Source organism: Podarcis muralis, chromosome 1 (genome assembly GCF_964188315.1).
Source record: "Podarcis muralis chromosome 1, rPodMur119.hap1.1, whole genome shotgun sequence".
Lineage (NCBI taxonomy): Eukaryota > Metazoa > Chordata > Lepidosauria > Squamata > Lacertidae > Podarcis > Podarcis muralis.
Window position 1 is genome coordinate 48,746,109 of NC_135655.1, and position 24,045 is coordinate 48,770,153.

Below are 24,045 nucleotides of genomic sequence, written 5' to 3' on the forward strand. Positions count from 1 at the left end.
AGAGGAGGATGGGTACGGTAGTAGTTAAGGCTTGTTCAAGTAACAATAAACCATCATTTACCATTATGTCCCAATGATGTTAATAGGACCCTGACATTTTGGGCGGTATTGAACTAATTCTCTGCACATGGAATAAGGCCCACTAGTGCAATGGGATGTCCTGTTTTCTCTCCCTGTAAATCTGCTCTAGAGGGCTGAAGCAGAACAGATTTAGCGAGTATGTGTGGGGAGGAAGGGGAAGGGTCTCATGGGCCAAGGGGTTTTGCTTATACTAGTCATAGGAAGACTTTAAAAGTGTTCAGGACATGTGTATTCATGACCGCTGGCAGGGCCGGATTAAGACCTTTAGATGCCCTAAGCACCTAAAAGATTTTGGTGCCCCCATATATATCTAATTCAAAATATAACCAATAATAAACTATAAAATAAATATTTTTAAAAATGAAATAAAACCTACAGTAAGATGGAAAATAATGTTTATTTTTGTTCAGCTATACTATATTTCCCACGGTAAATCCAGCAATGAAACATTTCTGTGATGTCCCTTCCCTTCCCTCCAGTTCTGAACACTGGAAATGTTATTTAACCACATGCATAACCTATGCATATTCTACAGCCACAGAAGGCCTAAAAAGTTGCTTTAAAATAAATTTGAGTATCTCAGTTCTGCATTATATTATCTACTCTCATTGTGATTGCAAAGAATCTTAGAATATGTGGAGCTTACACTATGAATTGCCATTTACTAAGAAACCTTCAAGTATGGAATACTTACTGGCTCTGAGGATATTCTCCTTACTGCTGCACCTGGATTGGACCTGTAGAGACAAGCACAGAACTGGTGAGGCAGAACAAACAGGCACAAGTCACCATAGAAATTTAATGGGCAAGCTCCTGGGACCTGGAGATAGAGGCTTTACTCTCTTTTTTGCATTTTACCATTTATATCTGATACATGATACATACTTAAGACAATTATTGGTTGACAGTCTTAATCATACATAGGCATTAAAAATAAACCAACCTATAATAGAACAAATTTTGGTTAAATAAGTAAGAATAATATTTCAAGATGTATAGTTAACTTTAATGACAGATTTAAATTCAAGCTTCATTACAAATCGTGATAGAAAGCTGACTAGTTCCAATTCTTGCATTTTACTCCAAATCACACAAATACAGTATTTACGTGAATCTAATGCACACCTGTTTTCAAAACCTTGAAACCAAAAATTTGCTATGTCAGCAGTGTTTTTCAAGCTTGCAATCAAATATAATGTGCCATCACATCTAATGCACACCCTAATTTTCAGGACGTAATAAAAGTGTGCATTACGTTTGAGTAAATCTGGTAGTACAAAAATATTAACATATTATTGAAGATACTTGAAGCTTATTTTAATCAATTATCTAGGATAAAAAAATAAGATAATATGAGAAGAAATTGTTGGGATTTGGTAACTTTTTACAACTTAATTTCACAAGTGTATCAATTATTTTTCCTAAGAATATGAATAATACTGAGGTGTTTAAAACTACTTTGAAGAGATACTTCTGTTGTACCTTGGATCCCGAACACCCTGCAAGTCAAACGTTTTGGCTCCTGAACACTGCAACCCCGGAAGTGACTGTTCCGGTTTGCAAACTACATTTGGAAGCTGAACGTCCGATGGGGCTTCTGAGGCTTCCAATTGGCTTCAGGAGCTTCCTGCAGCCAATCATTAGCTGTGCTTTGGTTTCTGAACATTTTGGAAGTCAAATTGATTTCTGGAATGGATTCCGTTCAACTTCCAAGCTACGACTGTATTATTCATCTGCTTTGGTGGTGGTGTTTTACAATAAAAATACCAGCGTAAACACTGGTCCTACTTAGTCTATAATATGATTTGCCATTAGGGACTTTTTGGACAACTAGGCAGAATGTATTACAGTACTGTATATAGAATCTATATGAAACAAGGACCTTGTTTTGATCTTTCATTTACTAGACTGGGCTGGATATATTGCTAAATCATAGTTTAGCAAAATGTGTACAAACCGCTGCAAGCCTCAGGCTTGTGCACCCTTCCCCTCTTCTTTGTACTTCTAAACTAACCAGAACACCATTACCATAACACTGAGAACTGTGGTTAATTTTAACTATGGTTCAAACAAATCAGGATGAATTAATAGATTACAATACTGAGTTTGGAAATAGAGGGGAATAATGTGAAAGCAGATCTCCTCTTCTGGAGTGTCAGAGGACAAGTGTGATGGAGAAGTATGCAAGCCCAAGGCTTCCCACAGCTCATGCTTGTAATGTTAAAACCTTGGTTTGGTGTTATATCTAAACTGGCCCACACACTGTTGAATCTACACAAGTGCTCTAGAAATATTTGGAATAGATGCTCAGAAGACCAATGCTTTGGGAGTGAGCAGATAATGCATGGATACCAGTGCATGAATATATTTTGTTGTTGTTGTTGTTTAGTCGTTTAGTCATGTCCGACTCTTCGTGACCCCATGGACCAGAGCACGCCACTAAAAAACATTTGGAACACCATTTGAAAGCATTCCTTTTGCACAATTCTAATGAAATTGTTTATGATATACTAGTAATCTCAACAATATTTATAATCTCAACTATTACAGATGTAATTTCCTTAAATCTGTGAATGACAGGACAGGGCAAATATTTTTATTCTCGTTAAATGTTCAATAATGCATCAAGGGGGGAAAGAATGTAAGTTAGATTTAAGTACTGTGTGAACAATGACATACTTACTGGATTTCCCTTCCAGGGCCAAACAATAAAATATTTACAAACCTAAGACACACCACCTGCCTCATTTCAATGGAGAGTGTCAAAGGATATGTGAATTTGTTGGTGCACACAGAGAAGTAACCACCCTAGAATTCACACATATAAGAGATCTGTGCAGGTATTTGTGCACATATTGATCTCTGAATCTGGGAGTAGAACTTTCTTATGTTCTTCTAAAGACTCAATGGGTCTTCAAAAATATTTGGAACTTCTGAAGGAGGAAGAAAGGAAAAAGAACATCTTAAAATTCAGATTCCAGATTGCATTTGTAGATTTACCTGTAAACGAAGCACATTTGATATTTAGATTACTAAGAGGAAAAAGCAGGAGGACTGTATCATTGTTCCTGCAATTCTTTTTGAGTAAATGGACATCTGAATTAATTAATAATGTAAATTTAATTAAATTATAAACCTCTTTCTTCTGTTCCACAGCAGCTTGCCCCAAACACATATATCTACACAATGAGTTGGAGGTCTACATCATTTATCACAACTCTATTTATTACAATGGAATACATTATGACAATAATGTTGCAACTTATAGTGGCTTATGGTTGTCCTTCCCTGAAAAAAAAATGTTATGTTTTAAAGTAACAAAAACAAAAGAAACCCACCCGTCTCCACCAAACATTACAATTATATTTTAAATAAAATAATGATGCCACATTTTGGCCCACAGTTGGTCTCCCGTCCCAGGTTATTGGAATCAAAGTAATATAAATTCTAATAACAGAGGAAGTTGTTATATTGGATCTATCATAAAACAATTCTGGACCAAAGAGGTAAAATGGTACATGTGTGCACTGTGTGTGTGTGTGTGTGTGTGTGTGTGTGTGTGTGTTGGGTTCAGATTCCAAATATGTGGTATGCAAAAAATGGTGCTGTTTCTAACTGGTGGAAAAACAAATGGGCAAGATGCAAATAAAATAATTAAAACACACAGACCTAAAAGGAGAGAAGGTACAAGAACAAAATACAAACACAAGACAATCTAGAAAATGATGTATGGAAATATAAAAATGATCCATAGGGCACAGATAAGAGGGCAGATGGTAAAGACAATACTGAAGTAGTAAAAATGGAAGTCAAGAGAATCTGCAACAAAGTGTAAAAACAGAAGGAGCCCAAAACCATAGCGCAAAGCTAAGTTTGCGAATGGAAAATAGCTCCTTTGAGCAGTAATAGTTACTCTCGAGTCGTAGCCTCTATTCCTCCTGAGTTCATCTTTAAGCCCTTCCAATTTATAGTGGAGCTAGTGCATGGACAAAAACAAGAAATTTATAATGAGCAATGCAGCTGAGACTTGTAGGTTGACTCATCTAATATTAAAAAGGCTCTCAGACTAACACTCTAGCCATGTTGAAAAGGAGGTGGCAAAAATAGGAAGCTCGTTTTAAAAGCAGTCTCTGAGAGGAATTTTCTTTTGCAAATACAAATTACTTAAATGACAAATCTGTGGGCTGTTTTGGAGGCCTCAGGATTTCAAATGGGCTCATTCAAAATGGTTTTAAATGCCAAAAGAGACCACATTGTTCCAATACACGTGTGCCTTAATTAAGAACGGCTACAGGACTTAGGGGAACAGGAAGAACATGTGCCTTGTACTGTTCCTCTGTACTTCTGTGCATAGTATGAAATAGAACTTCTGTATCTCTACCTTTATCCTCCTGAAGGAGGGAAAGGTTGTGTATCTTACTGCAAGGTAAGTAGCAAAAGTTCTATTTTAGAAGCTTCAGGGAAGCACAGGAACAGAAAGAAAGAAAATAATGAATTTCATGCCCCACTTGCTTATCCAAACCATCCAAAGCTACTGTGAGACTTGGTTCTGGTGTTATGCAAACTGTGAACTGGTATGGCTGCTTCCCATAGCATTCTGGTAATGTTTGAAAGGAAGTGATTATGTGGACAGATTTAACTGATACTGTTACTTTCCATGCTTGTGTAAATATCAGTGTGCAGACATATGTAGACTGAAATTCTCTATTTTGTTACACTGCAGGATATCTAGGCTGCAGTTCTATGCACATTTACCTGGGATTAAGCACTGTTGACTACAGAGGTCCTGGAACATGTAATTAAACAGCCAGTCTGAGCACTTAGAAAATGATGCTGTGATTACTAAGACCCAGCATGGGTTTCTCAAAAACAAGTCATGCCAACTGAATCTCATTTTTCTTCTTCGTTTCTTACAAGCTTGGTGGATCAGGGAAATGTTGTGGAGGTAGTGCATCTTGATTTCAGTAAGGCTTTTGATATGAAATTCTGGAGAGTCTGGTAAAATGTGGGGTGGCTGAGGTTAACTGTTAGGTGGATTTGTAGCTGGTTGAGTGACTGAACCCAAAGAGTGCTCACTCATGGTTCCTCATCGCCTTAGAAAACAGTGACAAGTACAGTGCTGCAGGGTTTTGTCCTAGACCCATTGTAGTCCAATAGCTTTATAAATGACTTGGATGAAGGTGTTGAGGGGATGCTCATCAAATTGGCAGATGACACCAAACTGGGAGGGGTATCCTACTCTGCAGAAGTCTGAATTGGGTTTCAAGATGACCTCAACAGATTGGAGAACTGGGCCCAAACTAACAACATGAATTTCACTTAGACAGGAATAACCAGCTGCACTAATACATGATAGGGGTTGCCAGTAGTACATGTGAAAAGGATATAGGGGGTCTTAGTAGACCATCAGCTTAACATGAGTCTGTATTGTGATGCTGCAGCAAAAAAACCTAATATTGTTCTAGGCTGCATCAAGAGAAGTACAGTGCCTCTATCAAGGGAAGTAATGGTGCCACTCTATTCTGCCTTGGTCAGACCCCACCTGGAGTATTGTATCCAATTCTAGGCATCACAATTCAAGAAGGATATTGATAAGCTAGAATGTGTGCAGAGGAGGGCTACCAAGGTTATCAAGGGTCTGAAAACCAAGCCATATGAAGAATGGTTGAGGGAGCTGAGTATGTTTAGCCTGGATATGTTTAGCCTGCTTTCACTGTTTTGAAGTTAAATTAGTGCACTCTTGTTATATTTGTGTTTTAAACACTGAGGAGCACTTCTTCCACAAAAATGAGCATTAAGCCACAAGTGAAATAAAACACTTAAAGCAGACAGAGAATGGTTAAAACATACTTGCTAACATACCTACCAACTATGATAGATCAAAGTCATGAAACATTTGACAGCAATAAATGTTTTTAAAATCCATCTCATTTTTTATTGTAACATTAAAGTGCCTCAGGGATTAATGCTACAAAAGAAATTATATGAAAAATCCATGCTAAACATGAAAAATTAAATAAAAACATAACCAACCGCATCAAACCAAAACCACAGTTGAAGAAGAAAGCAGAGAGAAACCTTGAACACGTGACTATAATCTTTAGGAAAGATTCAAGAAATTACTTACCTTTTATAGATCATAACAAGATTAGCACAGGGCAGGTACAATTAAAAGCCAAGAGTCAAGGTAAAATGAATTGCTATACAATGATGAAGAATTTCGAAGCCAACATGATAAGCTAACTCTTATGAAGAACATTTCAGCTCACATTTAATACAGTACAGAGGACACTGACATCAAAACAAATTTTTGCCACTGACAGAGAATAGTGATTTTGTTCAAGAGGAATAGTGGAAAGCTAACCCATAATCTATACAATTTATGGGAAAGCTTATAATTCATCTTCATAGAGACATGCAGTATGTGGAACCACCAGCAGAAAAGCAAATTAGTAGACATATACACACAGTGTTGACTAAGATATAGGAAAGGGTAATGGATTATCTAAGCTATAATGAAGGAAGCAAGAGAAGCAAAGCACAGCAGCAACTATGAAGTGAGAATTTTCTTTTAAATTTATGCATATTTAAGTCTGCACACAAAATATTATTCGTATAATATACCAAAGGTTGTGGCTTTGCATAAATGCAGAGCTCTTATTGCCCTTCATACAATATTAAAGTTGGTGGCAAAAGAGCTATATTTTCATATAGGTATGAAGTTCTTCTGCTGACGTTTTCATTGAGCACAGAACTAAACACCCTAAAATTTATCCCTGAAATATAAGATCTTAATTACTGTTTTCTTTTGTTTAAATGCTTCACTTGAATACAACTGGTATCTATTATTTTAGCAACATTCAAGCTTCATCCAATGTTGATATTTGGGATTACGTCTCTGACAAATACAATCTATGAGGCTTTGGATGTTACTGACACAGTGCCACCAGTAGAAGGTGTTCCTTATTCAGCTGGCAAGTTGTTGTTTTGTAAAATTTTGAAGGAATTTCTACAGACATCTCTTGCCTACTTTCCAAAAATCACTTGACATTGTTTTTGTCATGTCCAAAGTAATTTGTAAGTTTGGAGACATACGAAAATACCTGAGGCATATAATAATATATCAAACACGGAACAAGTTACTTGTAATAACAAAGATTAGTTTTGTGAACTGCAGTAGAATACATTTTTACGTATCTTCAGAGATGGATAATAACTGACTGAGTGTACTATGTCAATTCAATAGTAAAAGATACAATTAGTCCCCCATATGATTTTTCTTTAGAAACCTTTCATCTCTTAAAATGAACATTCACTTCGGTCCCATCTCTTTCATAAAAGTCTTTTGTGTGTGTACCATGGTCAGGATCCCTTAATCACTGAGGACTGAACCCAGTTGCGTCCTTGCATTCACAGAAAGGCTTTTGATCCAGTTGATCCACAGTAATGGAAAAGGAGGGGAGGCAACTTTTGTGGCTTACTCTTTTTCCTTGCAGCCCCCTGAAAATGTGGTGCAGAGGCTTGGGGGAACCTTCCTAACAGCATGGGAGAGGCACAAGAGGCTGCAGGAGCAATTGGGGAAAATACGGTATTGGCCCGGATATAAGCCATACTTCCTCCCCAAATTCCGATTGTGAAAAGTTAAAGTGTGGCTTATATTCGCGACCTTACGGTATCGCTGCTGAAACAGCTGCCCACGAGGGCCGTTGGGGATGTGGGACAATGGTGCCCGTCCTGACCATGACTCTCAAGCCTCCCCCGAGCTGCCGTAAGGAAGGGAGAAGGGGGGGAGGCCGCCAGCAAAGCAGCGTGGCTCCGCCCCCCCTGAAGCAACCCGGGAGCATGGCGCACAGCCTGCCTGCTGCTCCCAAGCCTCCCCTGACACTGGCTTGGGGAGGTAGTGCCAGGAGGCGGTAGAGCCGGGAGGTGGGCCACACCCGCAAATAAGGCTTGAATTTAAAAAGTGTGGCTTATTTGTGGGTGCGTCTTATATTCAGGCCAATACAGTATCTCCTCTTCTATTACTATATGCCTCCACTAAATCAAAGACTCATCTGCAAATGGAAGGACTCTTGCGGAAGAGCACCATTAGAGACATCCATGAAATCTTACGAAATCTTACAGAATTGTATGACCCTCATAATGTTCCCCCCTCCTTTTTTGCTGTTCATAGTTGATTAGCTGAATAAAACCTATAATTCAGAAGAATCTGCACTCCTACTGACAACTTGCAGGCATACAGATAGGTATTGACCTGCACGTATTTTTAACATTGACTATATTACTTGATGTAGCTATTCTGCCTTAAAAATTCCCTTGAAAAGATCTCAGAATGGTTTTTATTTTTAAAAAAATTAAAACCCTCAACACATCACTGAGGTATAATGACACTGATATGGGATAAGTTGTACTTAAAAAACATTATTGATCTGATTTTTAAAAGGCGTTAATTGCTTGAAGCAGGACTACACCTTTCCTTCATTATATTTGTATGCTTACCAAGCTAGTAACACAGGATTGAGGCTAATTTCATTTTAGTGCTAAATCGCATTGCTCCAAAGTAATCACCCACACATAATACGTTGATGGAAGAAGTGCTGTGACAGGAGTACTGATTGTTTTTCAGCAGGAATATCAACCCAGGATCCATCAAAATACCAATACAACAAACATAGAAGTTCAAACTTCTGGGTTTTTTTTTTTAATCTTAAAAGTACTTTATAGGCCAAACACATTGCATTAGAATGGGCCGGAACACTGTAGATTCCAGAATATTGATGTAATACGCTTCTGGCAACTTAATATGTTGGTGAAGCAGCTAGAATGATCTATTTCTACATTTTCAGGGACAGGCCTGTGCTTTCCTTACTAATAAAGTAAGAGTGATTGTAAGCACCATGTAAAAAAGATTTCAGAAAGTGAAAACGGTCAAACAAATTAATGCAAATTAATGCAGTTTCTAAAACCATGAAAGTTAACAAACACCTGCTTGATAGGTCACCTGTCAAAGTGGCCTAGGGAAGATTCACCCCTTCTGGATTCAGCCCTCTGGCTTGATCCATTTCCCCACCTCTGGTTTAGAAACCAAAATTGAATTAATGCATGCTACACAATTACTGTATTTTCCCATGTATAAGGCTATATTTTCCCCTAAATTTTTGACGTTTAAAATAAGGGGCCGTCTTATAAATGGATAGTGCATAGTGCATTTTCTTAATTTCGAGTCCCCCAAAATAGGGGGCATCTTATACACGGGGGCGTGTTATACACAGAAAAATACAGTATCTCGCTTTTTATACTATAGTGGCCTCCCTTCCCTAAAAAGAAGAAGATAAGTTATTGGAGGTGTATAGTACTGTGCATTACTCTATCTTCTTGAACAGGAGAGGCCGACATACATTTTCTCCTTTTGTCACAACTCTAGGAGACTGACAGATATATATGTCCTACTTTCCTCCTATATCAATCATGTTCATGGAAGTGAGGCCTATTTTATTTCTCAAGCAGCTAGGGAAAGAAAATAGTAAACCATATTTCTCCTTGCTTCCATGTGCAGCCATACATCATGAATTCTTGTTTTGGTCCCATATAAAAAGTGTGTGTCCCCTGATTTCATCTAGATATAGTTAAGTCTGAACTATCTATCAGGGAAGAAGAAGTTTTAATAGATATTGGTGATATGAAAAATGGATCCATGCTCAAAAACTTTAGGTAATATTTATTTTAAAGAAGTACCGGTAAGTCCTCTTGCCATTTTGGTAAAAAGAAAGAAAAATCACCAACAATAATTGCATATTAAGATTGATGCTCCCAAATCCAGTAAGAAATAATAGGTATCTAATATAGATCTATTTAACAATTAATTTTAGATTGAAACAGTGTCAGAGAGATTGCATGTGTTTTTTCCAAATTATATTAACAGTTAACAGGCGTTATCTGGCAGTAGTCAGTGGTTGACTCATCTTAAATAAAAGCAGGCATAAAATTAATACCTCATTAATCCGAAGAAGGATCGGAATAGGGAAAAGAAACATGATCATACAAATGTAAGTCTACAATACAGCACAATTAAGGGATGCCATAGACTGGAGAAATCAGGAAACTGATTTCTGGGCTGAGGGTGGCTAGATCTACAAAAATCCTGCTACATGAAATGAGCAAAGGTAAGGGTAGTTATATGATGTAGGTGGAGAGGGTGTTTAATAACTTGGGTTGCAAAATGGAGTATAAATTGAATATTGCATTAAGTACAGCATTGCGAGATTACATTGATAAAGTTAAGAGTGCTTGTTTATTATTTTACAAGTTTGGCGATTATTGTTGCTGAGTTTGGAGATAGGTAGTAGAGCTCAGGTATTAAGAAGTTTGACTTCAAAGAGCACATGATGGGAGCTAAGAGAATACTTCCATAATAAGTAGACATGATTAGCAATATAGTATAATTTCCCATTGCACAGGAAGCTAAAATAAATATACAATTATAGTGTTTTTATGTTGTTCTGAAAATACCAAGCAACATTTGAATTTAGAATGCATAGGGGCATAGGCTTTTCACAGCATTGGAAAGAATAAATGAATCACCCTAGTCCAATTCCCTGATCTAAGACTGGATATTCCACCAGATCACCAACAAAGTCCTGACCAATATTTTATATACACACCTTCCCCCCAAAAGTAGTAAATATCTAAGTTAGGATGGAAATGAAAACAAAAAAGTAAGGTTGCCCATTTTAATTGTATGTACTTGGGGGGATATTTTTCATTCTTAACTTACATACTGTGCAGTAACTATGTCTAAAGTGTGATGTCTAGGAAATTTATGCAGTGCTTGATTGTAAAAAATCTCAAAGCGGTTCACAAAAAAGATAAAACAATAACATTGTCAATAAGAAGAATTAACAATAATTTAAGGCTTCCAAAAAGTTAAAATAACAATAAACTAAAAACAGATTAAAACTCGCATCAACTTTCTAAATATCTGGGTAGGCTTGTCTACAGAAAAATGTTTATAGCGGGGCCAAAAGGAGTAACAGTGAAGGCACCTGCCTGATATCAATAGGCAGTTTCAAAGTGTAGGTATCGCAACACATTTTTATACACATCTTTCCCTAGTATATGTGAGTTTCAAAGGACAGCTGTGTTTCAGTTTGTGTCTTATTTTGGAAAGTGTGAATTACGTAGATTCTTGTTGAAACTGAAACAAAATCAAATTTCTTTCCCACTCCTAGTGGTGTCCTGTAAGGCAAGAACAATTGCACCCCTAGATTTGTGTTACGTCTCAGCCAGGGAAGTCCACATCAGAGGAGAGTATCATGTCAAGCTTTGCAATATCTCAAGGACCACCTCTCGCCATATGAACCAGCCTGGATCCTGTGATCTTCATTTGAGGCCCTTCTTTGTGTGCCTCCTCCATGAGAGGTCTAGAAGGTGGCAATACAAGAACTGGCCTTTTCTGTGGTGACTCCCCGTATGTGGAATGCTCTCCCTAGGGAGGCTCGCCTGGCACCTTCATTACGTATTTTAGGTGCCACACAAAACTATTTCTCTATAACCAGGCTTTGGGCTGATTAATATTCAACAGGCTTTTAAATATGTTTGCTTTTATTATGTGTTTTGCATTCTCATTTTGTATTTATATGTCGTGAACCGCCATGTGATCTTTGGGTAAAGGATGGTATACAAATTTAATAAATAATACAACAACAATAATAAAATAACGTCCCAGACAGGAAACTCCTCATCAGGATAGGCCCAGAAGGGCCCAGGCTTGTACCTCTATCTGGAGGTGAAAAGAAGAACAGTTTGGACTTGATATCCCGCCTTTCGCTCCCCTTAAGGAGTCTCAAAGCGGCTAACAATCTCCTTTCCCTTCCTCCCCCATAACAGACACTCTGTGAGGTGAGTGAGGCTGAGAGACTTCAGAGAAGTGTGACTAGCCCAAGGTCACCCAGCAGCTGCATGTGGAGGAGCGGGGACGTGAACCTGGTTCACCAGATTACAAGTCCACTGCTCTTAATCACTATACCACGCTAGCTGGGATCCTGTGATAAAGCAGAGGAGGGGTTGTCTATACTCAGGGTGAGTTCAGCCTCCATCACTGAGGCTGAATGGGTCCCACGTCCAAGGGGAAAGTGGTGCCTTAAACACCAGATGGAAACCCTAACCTCTCCTCTTGCCTGACCCTTTGTTGTGGAGCTGGACCTTGGACCAGTCCTGGATACAGCTTTGGTCACTTCTCCATTGGTATTGCTGCTGGCAAGTCTCCTATTTACTCAAAAGCCCAGAGAGAATAAGACAATTCTAAAATGTATTCATTGATGTGTGTTTTTCTCTTTTTAAATCTACCAAATAAGAAAATAAGAAAAAATCTGGGATTAAGGGGTTTTCTCAGGACAATGGAGAGTGTGTATCCCATTGGGTAGTAGTGGCAGCACTCACCATTCTTCTGTTAGGAAATGCTCTATGGGGGCTGGAACAAAAAATGGGGAGTCGAGGAGGATCAGTTGGGGTGTGTGAGAAACATTCCTATTTTCATATGAGGAATGTTGGAGAGTGGGAGATTATGCCTTAAACAACTGCTCCCTCTGCTATTTTCACATAGGAAATGTGCGCAAGCAGTTCATGATGTGTCATGATCGTCTGTTGTTCAAAGAAAAAAAAGTTCCACTAGGCATGTCTAAATTCTTGGGGATGCCTAAGATAGATATCTGGATCTGTTACTGACATTAGATAAACAATAAAAATGCTTGGATAGACCTGAACTCTACAATAACCAATTACTATAAAATAGAAATATTGTTTATTAATGAGCTACCACCTCTAGTGAAACTTGCAAGGGATCATTTCTTAATTAAGCTATTAAAGCTGCAATACTTGCCGTCAAACTGAGACATGGTTCCAAGTAAACATGCCAAAGATTACATTGCGTGGACAGGCGGAGTCCCCAGTTCCCAGGTAAGATCCTCCCTCTATTGTGTGGGCAGGTAATCCCTCCCCTACCTGGCCTGGTCTCCTTGGCAACGCTTCCCCCAGGTGGGATTGGACAACTGACTGAGGTAGGCGGAGACCTCCAGGTATCCCACCTGAGGGAAGGCAAAGCCAAGCCTATGCTGTTGGAGCCGCTCCAGATCTAGGGGCTGCACGCGTCCACGCAAAGGGCGCCCCCCCGTTTTAAGCGGGGAGCGGTCATTGCATGATAACTGAACGAATTAAACGGAAAGCACAGAAAAAAGGATGACAAACTGCAAGGAGTTCTGCATAGGCTTTTAGAAAAGTAGAGGTGCCCTGTACTACAAAACTTCTTAAAACACTCAAATAACATTACTTGCAATTTGTCCCTATTAATGAAGAACTCCAAGCTGGGATATCTACATATCCTCTCAACAAAACCTTTTCATAAGCTCACTTTACACTGTACAGATATATGCTATCCCCTGCTTTAGGCATCAACCCCAACACCAAAGAATATTTAACAGATACTTAACATGCAATGATGAAAACCTAAAGCATCAAGTAAGATTTTCTTGATGTAGATTGGGGTGGGGTTTGGCAGTATGGGTTTGAATAAAGAAATAGAATGTAAATGGAAAACATTATTTTCTAGCCACTTCATCTGTATATATGCACAAGCACATGCATAGGAATTCTGCATTCTGGAAGAAAATAAACATTTCCCAAATGCTACTAAAAATCCTACTAAAGACTGATTGCAAAGTGTCTTATCTTCAGGCTTAAAAACAATCAAACCAACATAAAACTGTCAAGATGCTCTGGATTTCAAATGTGTCAAATATTAGCTTTCAAGCTAGTGTGGAAGCCAGTCAACTATTTTCTACCATGTCAGGTATTTCTAAAGTCATAGTGACCTGAAGAGAGAATCAGGATTCAAGATGACCTAAACAGATTGGAGAACCGAGCCAAAATTAACAAAACGAATTTCAATAGGGACAAATGGTTCTAGACTAGGAGGAGACATGATAGCCATCTTCAGATATCCAAAGGGCTGTCACATGGTTGATGAAGCGAGCTTGGTTTTCCTGCTCCGCAGGGTAGGACCTGAACCAATAGCTTCAAGTTACAAGAAAGGAGATTCCGACTAAACATCAGAAGGAACTTTCTGGCAGTAAGAGCTGTTGGACAGTGGAATGGACTCCCTTGGGAGGTGGTGGACTCTCCTTCCTTGGAGGTTTTAAGCAGAGGTTGGAGAGAGTCCTGCATCACAGGGGTTGGACTAGATGACCATTGGGGTCCCTTCCAACCCTATACTTCTGGCTTTCTAATCAATATGGAAATATCTTGATTGATGTCAGATATACTTCATGACTCCTTTTTGAAAATGACTCATTTTACTTTCAACTTCTCCAACAATATAAACTGATACCAGAAAAAAAGAAAAATAAGAACTGATTTCATGGTGTGCATTTATGTTTTATTTTCAGTCTGAAGGCTCTTGGTAGTTGTGGCTGTGAACAACATTTTATTGCTTTTTTTTTCAAGCCAGAAACTTTTAAAAGATGTATACAAAATACTGAATTAAAAAATCAACTTTATTCATGATGCCCCCCCCCCCAGTGTCTTTACCTGCCAATAGTTGGTATCGTGGTGCTGTGGGTTAAACCACTGAGCCTAGGACTTGCCGATCAGAAGGTCGGCAGTTTGAATCCCCGTGACAGGGTGCGCTCCCGTTGTTCGGTCCCTGCTCCTGCCAACCTAGCAGTTCGAAAGCACGTCAAAGTGCAAGTAGATAAATAGGTACCGCTCCAGCGGGAAGGTAAACGGCGTTTCTGAGCGCTGCTCTGGTTCACCAGAAGTGGCTTATTCATGCTGGCCACATGACCTGGAAACGGTACGCTGGCTCCCTCGACCAGTAAAGCGAGATGAGCACCGCAACCCCAGAGTTGGCCACAACTGGACCTAATGGTCAGGGGTCCCTTTACCTTTACCTTTACGTTGATATTATTTATTTGCATATTGTGTCTTCTTTTCTTTTGGGGTAACATAACCCACTTTTTAAATAGTAACATCCTCTATCACAACAGGCATTTTGAAATAGTGCCAAATAAAAGAGCAAGCTGTAAAATATTAGTTGTTCTTCTCCATGATAATCATTGTCTTTAAACAAATGCAAACTTTTGATATAAAAGCTTATTTGTCTTGAATTTTCCTAACTTTTTAGCCTTTCAGATAGCATAACAGTTTGTATAAAATAGAATAGGCTGACTTAAAAAAACCAAATCCAGTTCTACAAGCAATATATGTTCTTGTTCTAGTCTTATTGCAGGAATTTTATTAACCTTTTTTTCCTCCTCGTTCTGTGAGAGGCAACAAAGCACTGCAGGGGATAGATCATTCACATTTATTTTTTCAGTGTACAAAATCGTATTGGAAATTGAAGGATATTGTTACTGAAGTATATTGAAATGATATAGTTTTGGCAGATATATATTTGACTGCTGCTGTGCCTTCCGCAAGCAAACTGAAAGGCTTCCTTCATTATTTTGTTTCAGCATTTTTCAAACATAGCACATGCAAGAAGCCAGAAAGAGATGGATAGAGTCACAGGAAAGGGAAAGCTGAAGGTGACAGTAAATGGCTGTGATACAAAGGCAGACATATATATATATTTAAAAAATGTGTCCACTGAAAACTATCTGTGGGGAGTTTCATAAATAAGCACAGTGTGGACCATCCAGTTACATACCAATCATAGGCAACACTGTATAAAATACAGAGCTGAAGGCCAAGTAATTTTATACATGAGTGCAGCTAATGTGATCTAATATTTTAAGTGAGAAAATTTTAATGAAATGCCATTAAAAAAAGAATAGATATATCTATGACCAAAAGAGCTACACTTAATTATGATTGCATGTTTAATAAAGTGTGTATTAAAAGTCTCCTTGACAAGAATTATACATAAGAGAATATTCATCAAAGGGTCAACCTTTCTCAGAGATTACTAAATTCTACCAAAGCTAATAATAAAAGTCTATATAGAGTGTCATAATATAGCCATAGGTCCTGCATACTAGGAAACTGGAGAAGCAGAACTTTAATGGTCCAGGACTGACTTGGTGGCATATTGAAAGTGTAACCCTATTTAATGCAAGTAATCTATAACGCTTTGAGATTATGAAACATTTTAGTTGAGTTAACTACTAGATATTTCTATATACAACAAATCAAATCAACACAGCTTGGTTGCAGCTATTCAGTAACAGTTTATTTTCTTTTGGGAAAGGCTTCAGAATTCTTCCAAATTGTCTGTCTCCCTTGCGTTGCCAGAACCAAATTTCTAAATCAAAGTTTTCTGCATACTAGAACTAATCTCTTCCAAAGTTGTGTGTGTGCTGCTCAGATGCACTGCAACAGAAATTTATCTTACATTTCAAAATTACAAATCCATACAATAGAGCTTGCTTTTGTTTTGATATAGGGTGGTATTTAACAATATGTATATACCACTCAATTGTAGGAAAACCTTTAAGTAGTTTACAAAACTATAAAACAATGAAATTCTCAAAAATAGTTAAAACTGGTATTTAAAAACATTCTAAATATGATTAAAATCAATAGTACCCCAAAAGTGATAAAACACATGTAACTTCTACATGCCTGGATAGCCTTGCTTGAACAAAATATATATTTAGCAGGCACTGAAAAAATACAGCGAAGGCGCCTGTCGGATGTTAATAGGCAGGGAGTTCCAAACTGTAGGTGCTGTGGCACCTGTAATAGTGGCAGTTTCACAGATCAAAGTGGTTAAGTGGATACATATGGGGTAAGGTGATCCCACAAGTCAACTGGTCTCAAGCTGCTAAGGGATTTATACACAAATAGTAATATTTTGAAATCGGCCAAGTAGGAAATGGGCAATCAGAGCAGACAGAGTCTCACTCTCATCAGCAATCATGCTTCAGTATTCTGCATTAACGGCAGCTTCTGGATCAAGCACAAGGGAAACCCCACACATAGTGCAATGAAATAATCCAGTCTTTAAGTCATCAATGCTAGTCTTACTCAGAGTAAGTCATCAATGCTAGTCTTACTCAATTCAGAGTAGACTTACTGAAGCTCATGGGCATGACTTAATTTAAGTTTATTGATTTCAATGAACAGGACTTAGTTGAATACAAACCTTAGTTTAGTAAAGCTGGAATTCAATGCAGTGCAAAGTGGGGTATGTACGCAGGGAACAACCAGGGCACAGTGTGTGGGGTGTGTGTGTGTGCCAGAGGGGCCGTGTCTCCGGGCATGGATTTTTGAGGGGGCACGAAGCAGGTGTGCGCACACACACAGAGCACTGGAGGAACCAGCGCTCGTGGAGAGGAGCACTAGGCAGGGCCATGCTGGGGGCACTGGTGTGGGGGTACCTGCTTTGCACTCACCAAGTGCCACATCAGCTGGCAGGGCTTCCCCCGCGTGGGTGGGTAGGGCTGGGATGCCTCAATGGGCTCCTCCACCCTTTGTGCCCTGCCCCTCCAGCACATGAGTGCCCGCCCCAGGCACTGTGAGCTCACTCACGCCACTGGGAAACAAGATTTGCTTGTGCAACAAAACTCCCCCTTTTTCATCAACCCTTCAGAGCAGATTTGGGGACGCACAGGCAGCAGAGGGGATCTCATAATGCAAGAGGACTTCATTTCATGCATGCGTCAACTTAGTTGGTGCCCTTGGTCTTTGAAGGAAATATTGGGGCCTGCACAGAAGCTAGTGAAGGGGTCCTGCTAGCACTGTAGGGCTTCTCCCCTCTCCTCTTCTGTGCACCTCTTGTGCCTCCCCCTAAATATGCTCTGGAGGATCAGGTGAACCCCCAGAAAAACATGAAGGGAAAGAAGAGGGGGGCATCATTTTGCCTGGCAAGCATAAACGCTTGTGCTGATAGAACAATCAGAACAGTGTCATGTTGAATGCTTCCCTATAGCTATTATCTTGGTAGAGGCTCTTATTTCACTGAACATAAGGAACTGATAATTTATGGAACGATCCCATAATAATACAGTGTCCTGTAATTATAATAGACACTCATTCTGTTAAACCCAAGTTGTTGTTGTTTCTTGGAAATAGTTCATTGTGGTTTCTTGCAATTTAAAGCTCTCATCCTTTTAATGACATGGGTGAAATTAACTTTCAACAAGCTTTAACAGCATTGAAAGTTTGCGATGCATTTACATGATGGAACAATTCCAAGAACATGAATATCCATCAGGATCAACTATAAAGGAAGACATGTAAAAGTGACTTTTTAAAATGCAAGAAAAAGAAGATGGAAAAAAGGGCATCTGCTAATGCAAGAATATGCATAGTTTCCCACAAACAGTGTTCACTAGAAAAACCAAAGAAACAACATACGCATCAGCAGATGTCTGTAGAGAACATACTATACTTTAATCAGTCACATAAACCCTGCAGATTAATAAATTTGTTTAAGGAATCAACAAAATGTATTAGGTCTATGTTCAGTTCAAAGAAGACATAAAACTCATATAACCAGTCCTCAGGAGTTTCAGTTTTCCATGAAAACACATAGAAAGGTTCATTTTCCAAATGTCAGTAGTACAGTCCAACTGGTGGCCTTGCAGTCAAGGAAGGGCTTTTGACTCAGTGGATACCTCTGGTAATGGAACAAGGGGTGAGGCAATTTTTGCCCATTTTTTCTCCCCATGCAGCCTCCCCCGCCAAAATAAATATGCTCCAGAGAGCCGGGGGACCCTCCAGAACAGGGTAGAAGAGGGCTACAAGGGGAAATAAGGGGGGGGGGAACCACCCCAAGCATCTTTCCCTCTTCTGTTAGCAGAAGTGTCTACTAGATCAGAAGCCCTCTTATGAGTGCAAGATTTGAAAAGTGACAGGATGAACTCAGGTCTTCTGTATATCATGACTAACACGTGCAAGTGCTTCACAGTGGCCAACCAAATGCCAGGGGGTGCAACTATGCAGGTGATTAAGATTATGGTCTTCCTGTTTGTCTCCAGCAGCTAGTGTTCAGATAAGCACATCAACTAAAGCAACAGCTGCCACTGCTTATCATAGTGATCCTAGCTAAGTCAAGACTAAACCTGTATATGCCTCCCCATGTATAAACAAGGAAAAAATGTTTTCAACTTCTAATATTTACTTTAGGTCCTAGTAAGGGGCAGGAAAAAATGAAGCTCAGGGTGAAATGGCTCAGGGTTGTTATAGGGATTAAAAAGCTGACTTGATAATAACAGATCTTGCCAAAATATTGAGTAGTCTCATTAGTCCATATCCCATTCCATCAACCCAAGTAATAAGGCTAAGTTTATGTAACTGCTTGTTTGGAACTGACAGGGAAACGACAATAAACATTTGGCCTACTTAAGAAACAAACAAAGCAAGCCTAGTTGGGGTGGGGATGGGGTGGGGGAGATAGAACCTTGTTCTACAAGTTCTCATAGCATCTTATTTGGAAGATAAAGGTACTAATGGCTTCTGTGCTTTTAATATAGAGTGACTGCATGCATTTTGGGGGGGAAGGAAAGCCACATGTATTTAAAGTTCAGGAAAGCCGTGGTAAAAAAACCGCCCTAATTCTAGCCCTTTCACTTGTACAATATAATGAAACAAACACTGAATATCTGATATATTGTCACTTTAGTATATTTTAAAATGCGCGCAGCAGTTCACATAGTTGGACAGGAGAGTTTCAGCACTACAGTGACTGGTCCTCTCATGTCAGTGCTGGGATTAGGCTATAAATCTCTGTAGCAGAACAGGGCAGATATATTGGTGCTTTCTTCATGCACGACACAGTTGCTGTTTGTCACGGGCATTCAGCTATTATGTGCACAATGTCCCTGGAACCCTTGAGCTGGTGCAACATCACACCTCTTAGTGAGCCAAGGGATTTTTAAAAAAAGAGCTTAGCATCATTTTCCAGGTACTGAACGCAGTTGCAGGGCCGCAAACTACAATCTGCATCATTCCTCTTGATAAAACTGACCTATCTCCAGACCGAATGGACTAGAGATAATCATTGACATCTATGGAAGATGTCATCTTCCATAGATGGCTGGATAAATCCAGCCAGCTATATTGACTACACTGGTAGATACTTAGCAAGCATTTGTAATGATATCTGGCATGATCCATTCCTTCCCATATATAAAGAATTATTCTAACTTAAAAAGGATCCCCACTGGCATTCTAATGAGTCCTCATCCAACTTAATAGGCATGCTGCCACTCTGCTGACTGTACTGAAACACACCTGCCTATTCCTTATAATGCGAGTTCCTTCAACACCTTACTTAGTTTTTCAGTAATCTGATCTTCTCCAGACCTCTGGTGTGCAGCCTACTTCCACAAAGAGCATGAATAAGTGAAAATGAGTATATGTACAGAGCAGGTCAGGGGATAACTAAGGTATGGGAAGGTCTCGTTTATTGGGAAGTAGCCACATGTTTTGCCTACCACAGCAGCACCACACTTGGCTAGAGGTAGGAAGGAAGGGCTGAAAACAATGCCTATGGGCAGTTCTTTTATGTCTGCCTGTGGAAAGTCTCTGTAAGCACAGGAGAGAGGCTGGCTGTATACATTTTCTATATAACAGTTATGTTCTGATGTTTGAATAGCAAAGGATGCATAGTAATTTGTTAGTAGACATCTGCATTGGATAGATCAGGGGTTGCAATCTTTTTTGGGCCAGTGGGCACATTCGCAGTTTTGAGAATGTGCCGTAGGCACTAGTCACAAAATGGCTACTGTGGGGTGTGCGGCATAAGACAAAATGGTTGCAACATCTAAAAGAGCAGAAATCACGAAATAATGCAGGCATGTCCCCTCCGCCTCCCCAAAATGGAAAAAAGGCACCTAAACCAGCCGAACGCTCACAGAGAAGCTCTTTGCACCTCTCATCTGCTCAGGACAGAAGGAAGGGTGAGTGTCCAGTTTTGCCATCTAATGTGGGCATTTTTAAGGAGACGTGTTCAAGGGAGGAGAGGCTGAGCTAGTAGTGCAGATGGGAACTGAGCAGGAAAAGCAAACAATCTCTCATGCATTGGGAATCTTTGAGGGGATATTTATGGAGACTTTCCATGGGAACCACAGGAGGCATTGGTACAACACAGAGGTGCTGCATTGGCAGTCTCTGGGATAGATATTACACCTAAAATATCTTACAGTGCTTTCTTAAAGGAACAGATACTACATCATAAATCCTGTTTCAAAGAGATTTATCAGATGTATTTGATTTGTGTTTCTGAATATTTCCCATTATAGAGAAACTTTGTCCAATATTTGCAAGCATTCTATTTCAAAAAAAGAAGAATTAAGGGAAAGCATTGTTGGATGAAACAACAAGCAATTCTACCACTATCCCTGAAAACACAGGGACAGTTTGTGTGCATATGATTTTAATGTGACTATATTCAGTATTAAATCTGTATATCCTCAAAGTAATTCATATATAAAAAGGTAACGATTAATCTGAAGGAACTTTTTAATTTCTGGATGGCCTTGTTATCATCAGAGTTCATGAACTTGTGGAAGGAACATTTTTAAAAAGCTGTAGAGCATGTTATATTTATGTGTAGTAATTACACAGCATAATCATAGATTATCAAATGTGTCTCCCATTAAAGGTATAGTGCTATGCAGTAAGTGTTGGCATTTACACCAGGGTGATTTCAAACTGCTATGGTGGTATTAAACCATGCTGGACATGGTTGCAGGTTATCATGCAGAACCAATCGCACAAACTGATTTTTCCTCACTTGTGTATGGTGCAAGACCAAATAAAATAAAATAAAATAAAATAAAGGGTGATGAGTGACAATTTTGACTGTGACAGATCACGTGCAAAATATACCTCAGAAACACTATAGGTGGATGAGCACGAAGGGAGCCGAGCCTGGTTGTGCAGTGGGGAAAAGAAAACATTGTTAAAAAAGAAATGATGGCACAGTAGGTCTTAGAAGGTTTTCTGTTTAGGTGGTTCCAGCACTGAGACATTAGCAGGGGGTTCATTTCATTCCCAAAACCAGATTTTTCATGCACATTTTTTTATATAGATTAGGCCATTTAAGGTGGAAACTCTAAAATACAAGTACTTTAAAACTGAACTTACATCTTACTTCCTAATAAGAAGCACCCTCTGGGATGACTGATTATCTTGATTTCAGAAATCCATAATTGTCAACTTTTAAAAAAGCTATATACATACAAAATAACTTGAAGATTTATATGGGCAAATACTCCAGGTTTACTATTATTTAAATTCTACAGCCTGATCATAAGCATATTTACACAAGAGTAAATTTAACTGATTTGGGAGATCTGTTTTTGGATTGTAGCCTTAATGTATTCATGATCTACCCCACAGGTTCCCTATCCCCAGTTTCAGGGGATCAATTGATTGAGACAGTCTTAACTGGCAAGGGAAAATGTTCATCTGTGGGAATGTGTGCTAAGGACATGTTAAACTTCTTGCTGGAGTGGGAATTGGGAGGCATGGTGGCACTGATCCATTCTGGAGTGGCTAGGCTTGCCATACGTAAGGAAAATTCCTGACATGTCCTGGTTTTCAGGTGTAAAAATGGCATTGGGGGAATTTTGCCGAATTGGCAAAATGTCAGGGAAAACCTGGATGTATGGCAATGTGATGGAAAAAGCAGTGGAAAGGATAAAAACCACTATTCTTGCATTATGTTTCTCCCCAAAAGCTCTACAATTTTGTGGGTGTCAGGAATTTCCCTTTTTGAAATATGGCAAGCCTAGGAGTGGTGGGTGCAGAAGTGGCATTGTGAGACTAAGGTTCTACTCCATACTACAGGAGAACTGATGAAAATCTCCCTTTCACTTTAGGGTTTAATTTGTACCTCATGAAATTGCAAGGTGTGTATGCGTCTGTCAGTTTTGCAAGGGAGGGTAGATTCAAAACATTTACGGGGGTAAGAGGCTTTGCAGGATTTGAGGCAGCAGTTATTTTCTTAAGCTTTTCTTCCTTAAACAGAAAAAGAATGTCATTGCTTGAAGTGGCAACACAGCTCCAATCATCAGCCCACTGCCTTCTTCTGTTCTACACAATACCCAAATGTAAATGATACTATGCCATGACATGGTCTTGTTCCATGGCCATTGTTGGCCAAGCCATATCTTTTTTTAAAAAACCCACACACCAAATGATGCCCTGGGTGTGGTGTGGTGCTGTGTCATGACACAGGCAGTGCCATTCCTGTTCAGACATTCTGTGCTTTTCACCATTTCCCTGAAATCTCCAAAAATCATGAAACTGAATTTGCAATGGTTACTCAATTTCCAGGCTCAGATTAAAGGTTTAAGACTAGGTTCTTTGATGGACTACCTACACCTATAATAACTTGCCTGGGCCTTAAGGCTGGCTACAGATTTCCTCTGGCCTGCCACTATGATAAATAAACCTGGTGGGTACCAGGAATAGGCCCTTTTCAATGGTGGCCCCCCAGTTGTGGAATGCCATACTCTAAGAACTCAGGCTGACAGACTCTGCTGCAATCTCTTAGGGGACCCTAGATATATTTTTATTTCACCAAGTTTTTAACTGATGACTCCTTATACCGTATATAATTTTATGTGATATGGCTTTTATTACATGTAAGTTGTTCAATTATTTTGCCTTTAGAATTTTACTTGTAAGTTGTCTTCTGAGGAATTGCTCTAAAAGTTTAAGCAGGAATAAATAAAATAATAACTAAGAGTGGTATCTAACATTAGTCATACTCAGAAGCTGTACAAAGAACTTAACCACCCTGACACGGGGTGATTAAATCAATTAAAATATTTTAGATGAGTGTCATTACATATATCCATTATATATAATAAAGCATATGCACACTGATATACATGGGGTTATGACATTAAATGGTTCTGGCTATCATTCTTATGTTATGCCCTGAGAAAATATTTGACTTTGATTTTAGCATATGAAATTACTGGGGATACTGAACCCAGTAACCCTGAGAAATAA

At 39.1% G+C, this 24,045-nt stretch overlaps 1 protein-coding gene across 30 annotated transcripts in view; it reads right to left on the reverse strand.

The window, feature by feature from the left end:
- The window catches only part of GPHN (gephyrin), a 233,067-nt gene that overhangs the window by 45,773 nt on the left and 163,249 nt on the right, over positions 1 to 24,045 (reverse strand). For 20 of the 30 annotated variants that reach the window (XM_077928093.1, XM_028725755.2, XM_077928122.1 and 17 more), the window contains 2 exons: positions 21,910 to 21,951; positions 776 to 818 (listed from right to left, as the gene is read on the reverse strand). In XM_077928093.1, coding sequence (XP_077784219.1) covers positions 776 to 818; positions 21,910 to 21,951 — 85 coding nt within the window. The remainder of the gene's footprint in view (positions 1 to 775; positions 819 to 21,909; positions 21,952 to 24,045) is intronic. The other 10 variants (XM_077928095.1, XM_077928115.1, XM_028725892.2 and 7 more) reach the window with 1 other exon arrangement.